Source organism: Adiantum capillus-veneris, chromosome 3, assembly GCF_014529385.1.
Source record: "Adiantum capillus-veneris isolate H3 chromosome 3, ASM1452938v2, whole genome shotgun sequence".
In the NCBI taxonomy this organism is placed as follows: Eukaryota; Viridiplantae; Streptophyta; class Polypodiopsida; order Polypodiales; family Pteridaceae; genus Adiantum; species Adiantum capillus-veneris.
This window is the reverse complement of record NC_140933.1, coordinates 146626723-146632486: the sequence shown is the minus strand read 5'-3', so window position 1 is coordinate 146632486 and position 5764 is coordinate 146626723. Positions and strand designations below refer to the sequence as shown.

The 5764-nt window shown below is 44.8% G+C and overlaps 1 protein-coding gene across 1 annotated transcript; it reads left to right on the top strand.

Annotated features, from left to right (window-relative positions):
* Window positions 1-1981: 1981 nt before the first annotated feature.
* Window positions 1982-3396, top strand: LOC147461879 (pectinesterase inhibitor 3-like). The gene has a single exon (XM_086509346.1). It carries the CDS (start codon window positions 2104-2106, stop codon window positions 3004-3006), a length of 903 nt encoding a protein of 300 aa, XP_086365472.1. The 5' UTR covers window positions 1982-2103; the 3' UTR covers window positions 3007-3396.
* The last annotated feature ends 2368 nt before the right edge of the window (window positions 3397-5764 follow it).

Here is a 5764-nt window from a genome sequence, read left to right as displayed (position 1 = left end):
GATGGGCAATAGTGCATCACAAAGTTTTACGCACTCAAAAGATCACCCTCAGACAAACAACTTTCACAAAAGTGTTTTTTTTTTTTTTTTTTTTGCAGCATGTCCAGTCGATATATTTCAACCCACAATAGGTAATCAGCATTGCAAGAAGGCTGCTTGGTATTTAAAGTCGAGTACATATGTTCACATTCATGGATATATCTGCTGGACTTGCAACTCCACAATTCTTGTACGATTAGAAATAAACGTAGGGTTGTGATGTTGCCAAAATTTAGTTTGGAAAGCATGCAGCCGATGAGATGATACGTACAGAAGTAGCTAAAGTATCTATTATAAGCAAATTTTCAAAGCCTATGACCTCTGCAACCGCCTCCTCCCTTTTCGTGCATGAGAGCCTTTTGGGACCTCCAACATTCAGTAGACGCTATAAGGTGGATTCTACAACCAAGCATTTTGAGACCTCCAACATTCAATAGAAGCTGTAAGGTGGATTCTGCAACCTACACACAGACAAGAGGCGACATCAAGTTGTTTCAACACCTTGATGACTAGGTACTCCTAGGAAGCAAAAGGTGACGTTGAAGCATTAGGAGAGTCTTCCTACAGAACCTCATTTCAACTGTTCCGAAAGACAATGATTTCCTATTAGATTGTAGTACTTTATTCTCACCTTAAGATCTACTAAAGAGCTCATAGCGCGCAAGGGAGTGTGGGGTAGGCTACAAGAAAGCGAAGGCAGTGGTGCAAAAAGGGAGAGAGAGCTCTTCATCATCATCATCACCATGCTCACTGCACACAAGCTCTTGACTCTCTTTACAATTTTGCTTTGTTGTCTACTAATAGGCTTGGTGATTTTTCTTTTTTGGGGGCTTGGTGATGGCTTTTTGGCTCGTTTTTCTCCTTCGTAGCTCTTTCTGAAAGGGATCATGCCATGTCACTTGCAGAAAAGAGAGATTGTGGAAAGCCCCCCTCAGCTATATCTAACACGGGCATGGGAGATGGGATCAAAGGCTCCCATCACTTTTGGGCCCCGACATTAGGCGCGCGTCATAGATCTTGTCGTAAAAGTAAACTCGAGTGTTTTTGTAAACTCGGGTACCCGAGTTTACAAAAATACCCGAGTTTACTTTTGCTCGTCCCGATACTTTCGCACGTCAAAACTCCATGGAAACGTGTACATTCCACAGTGACGTGCGTGGGCGTGGTGGATAGGCCACGTGGCCCTTAAATCCTAAGTTGTGGGTTCAATCCCAGGGGACGGGGGGGAGGGAGGGGCGAAGTAAACTCGAGTACCCGAGTTTACATTTTTCCCGAGTTGACATTGTCCATGAAAGCCCGGGATCTACGGTCTTCAATCATCCCACCGTAGATCCCATCTCCTCCCATGCCCATGTGAGATATAGGCCGGGTTCCCCCCCCACCCCCCACGACACTAAAGTGCACGGGTAGAAAGAGATGGGATCGAGGGCGCAGGTCGAAAGGGGGAATCTCGAGGGGGATTGAGGGTGGAAAAAAATGGGCACCCATCGCGGGCATGGAGACTCGAACCCTCGCCACCGCCGTGAAAGCCCAATGCACTAACCGCTACGCCTGCGACGGAGAAGTTGACATGTGCGCAAACCGACAAATGATAAATAAACCTGGACAGCCTCCGCCTGCTTGTGCAAGTTTACCTTTTGGTGTCCTAATTTACCCCGACATCCTATGGCTGCGCGCATTTCGATCTCCATGTCCGAACTTCACTGCTGTGGATCCCACCGCGTGGGCTTCATTAAAGTGCCCGCGCTCTTTAGTTTTTTTTTTGGGGGGGGGGGGGGGGACGGGCCTGCAGACAAAAAACTCCAATGACCAATCTAATGTTGTAGAACTGGAGAAGTGGCAGAGTCGTGACGACGCGGTTTTGTCTAGGATGAAAGTGGGGCAGGGACACCTGGGGAGGAGTGAATAAAAGAGCAATTTAGGGGAGTGTTAACCGCAATAAGGTAGGTGAGGAGACGGTGGCATCCGCCTCAAACGCTACCCATTTTCTTTTGAAAACACACACACGCCCGCGCGCGCGCGCGCACACACACACACACACACACACACACACACACACACACAATGGTGACTTCTCCTTCTCCATGTCCCCCTCCTACAGAAGTTGTCTACTCTAAGATCGGCGCAGCTTCGTTCTCCTCGCTAGAATACTCATCAGGTAAGCCCGGCTGTGCTGGCCTGGAAGAGGTGAGGCATTCCAAATTCAGAGCTTTTTGTGCAGGCTATGGTGGGCGGGCCCTTGCCTGTGGGCTAGCAGCCTTGGCCGTCTGCTTACTGGTCATTCTTCTTCTGCAAGGTCTTCTTGCCCACAGGAACGGACACAAATCAGATTTATCAAGGCCTCCTTTGATTGCTCCTAGCACGGCCCCAGTGCCACCATTGCCAGAGTCTCCGCCCACACAGCCTCCTTCACCATCAGCCTCCGTGCAGGCTCAATCTTTATCATCCCTTTGCAGTACAACAGAACAAGCAGAGCTTTGTTTGAAAACCCTATCAACGTTCCCGTCGCTGCAGACGACAGTGTCATTGCAAGATCTAACAGCATTTGTTGTCAAGACGGCACTGGGGCGCACAAATGAGACCTATACACTTGCCTTGAATCTGTCAAGAAGCGGAGACGGCAGTGGTAGCGAGAAGGCGGTGGTGCAAGACTGTTTGGATCTGCTGGATCAAGCGAGGGATGAACTGCACGATTGCATTGATAGCCTCTCACACTTAGACCCACACGGGGATGCCAAGGTTGTGCAGGGGCAGGTGATGAATGTGAGAGTGTGGATGAGCTCGTCTTACACAGATCAAGACACATGCTGGGATGGGTTTGAAGATGTGGAAGGGCCTGTGAAGGACCAACTTTTAAAGTCAGGGCAACCCATAGCCCCTCTCATTTCCATGGCCCTCTCTTTTGCCAATGTACTTCAACAGGTGGGTCTGTCTACCTTATATGCTCTTCACCAATCCCCTCCATAGGCCAGTCATTCCAACATCCGGCCAGCCCCTTTGTATCTATGTGCTTTGCCCTTTCCTTTTTTGTTTTTCACCCGAAGCTCAGCTCGTGTTGCCATTACTTGGAGTAGTCTTGTCAAAGTCTGTTTTAATGAGAACAGCGGATTTGGTGAGATGATTGGTGCTTCAGCAAGCGCGATCTGTTGGTTGATCTCCCAAACGACAGGTCTGCTAGCCGTCTACCCCTATCCCTAGTAGGAGGGGAAGCTATGTTTGTTGTTGGGGGCACACTGGTATTATAGAGTGCCTTGTTGCAATGAAGTGGAGTAGAGCCAAATGAAGAGCTACGAAAGAGTGATGAATTTCTTTTCCTCAAATGTTATTCAACCTTGTGCACTCTTGTCGTTTGTCCAACCAATAGTAATTGCTTGCTAACCTTGTGGTTGTGACCTTCCAAATTCGCACCATAAGGAGGGTTGGTATTTGTGAACCTGTTACTCATTCGCACGTTTATAACACCTTCTTCCACCTCAAGGCTACATGCCATGCTCTCGTATTACATCGGTCTAGCTGTATAGCATGTTTAAATGTGAACCTTAGTTTTCTCTTTTAGCGCATGTTCAAGAAGATCAATCGTGCAGGTGGTAATTTTCTCATGTTATCATAAAACCTGACCTTAAGAGGGCTCCACACATGCATTTCCACCACTTGATGAGAGCAGTGTGCTCCTGTTGGTTGCCCTTCGCGTTAAAGGGTGCATGGGGAGCGCTCTGAGTGATTACGTGCGTCAGGCCAATTGATGAAAGAGATTGCATTTGGGGAGATTCTCTTTCGTCGTATCCATTGACAATGTCAAGAGCTTTCTTAAACTTTCCTTGTTGGGTATATCCTTTTATAAGTGCGATACAAGAATTTAGGAATTGTGAAAAATCCTCACTCTACTTTGTTGAAGAGCTTCTTGGCCCTTGTTGATATATTCAAGAGATTGTAACATAGACAAGATGCTCCTTGAGAATGTCTGCTTTCAGAAATACACCACACCTAGCATACATATTGACCACAACATAAACATGACATTTTTTCCCAAGGAGCATTTAACTAACACCTCATCATGAACATTGAACTTATTTCCTCAAATTCCATTCTTTAACAAGCCCTTGCATGGAGGTCCACAAACACAATATGTACTTCCTTAGTTACTATAGTAGTGTCATCAAATAGGCGTTCAAATTGAGTTGCTCCATCCAACTCCTCCTCTACATTGGCCCATGAGTTGGTGAGCAAAACTTAGTGTCAATAGTTGATTCATCTGAAGATGTGACTCTAAGGAGTACAACACTGTTATCATGACACATATGCCTACCCCTCATGGTACATTGGTGATAGCATAAGAGATGGCCAAAATTTCACTTTCTTGACAAATCGAAACCTTTTTGAAGTCATTGGAATGGTTTTCTTAGACGTAAAGCAAGTTTAGGGAATATATTTGCGTAGCATTTGTCTACTTCCTGAATGCTTGGTATACCCAACCACAAACATAAGGATATTTTTATGGCCATGGACGAGACCCATTGTTTGAGAACCTTGTTTGGCATGGATACGACTAAAACAAAAAAATCCAAGGCAAAAGAGACGCTTAAGAAAAGTACGTAGATGCTCTAATAAAATTATTGGAGTTTCAGGATGTGTTTCCCGGTGATTTACTGGAGATGGCTTGCCACTATCTTGGGAAGTAGACCATGGCATTGATGTTGTGTCAGTGTCAAAACTTATAAGGAACCTTGCTTATAGACTAAGCCATTCCGAAGCGTAAGAGGTGGAAAAACAATTAATAGAATACTTGAACAAAGGCTTTATTAGGCCTAGGTCTAGCTCTTGGGCATCACCTATTCTTCTGGGTAAAGAAGAAGGATGGATCTATGTAGATGTATGTAGATTATAGGGCTCTCAATTAGATAATGATTAAGAAAAAATACTTGATGTTCTGTATGGATGAGTTGTTGATCAACTTCTTGGGTCAAAGTATTTGTCAAAGATAGACTTGAGATCTGTTTATCATCATGTCAGAATTAGATAAGCATATTTTGCAAAGACAGGATTAAGTACCCATTTTGGGCATTTTGAGTTCTTGGTTATTCCATTTGGGATAACCAATGCACCAACAATATTTATGACACTGATGGATAGCAATTTACATCGATACTTAGGTAAATTTTTAGTCTTTCTAGACAATATACTAGTCTGTAGTAAACCTAAAAAAGAACACTTAGAACATTTGCATCTAGTGTTGAAGTCATTGAGAAAACATAATTTATTTGAAAGGAAAGAAAATGTCATTTTTTTGAGACCGAGATTCATTATTTGGGTCACATTATATCCGCAAAGGGAACGTGGATGGTGTTAGAGTTTTGGCATCAGAAGTGAGCTGCCCAATGTGATCCCATTATTTAGTTTGGCTTTTAAGTATTTATTTTACTTATTTGTCAAAGTCTGGGTAGGGCAATTTACTGAGATGGCTATTTAAGCAACCCTCAGCCCCCATTCTATTCACATCAGTTCTTCATTCCCAAGGTTGGTTGGTTTAGGAGACTCTCCCTCTCTCTTCTCTCTCTCTCTCTCTCTCTCTCTCTCTCTCTCTCCCCCCCGTCCCCCCCTTGGTCTCTACGCTTTCGCATCATCGACTATGACATGGTATCAGAGCCTTGTGTTCATTGATCGCAAGGAAGAGGATTAGCACGTAGTGAAGAAGGGGAAGACCCACAACATTCAAAAATTGCAAGGC

Excerpts from the sequence above, each read along its gene's own strand:
- LOC147461879 (XM_086509346.1), top strand. The coding sequence starts at position 2,104 with ATGGTGACTTCTCCTTCTCCATGTCCCCCTCCTACAGAAGTTGTCTAC.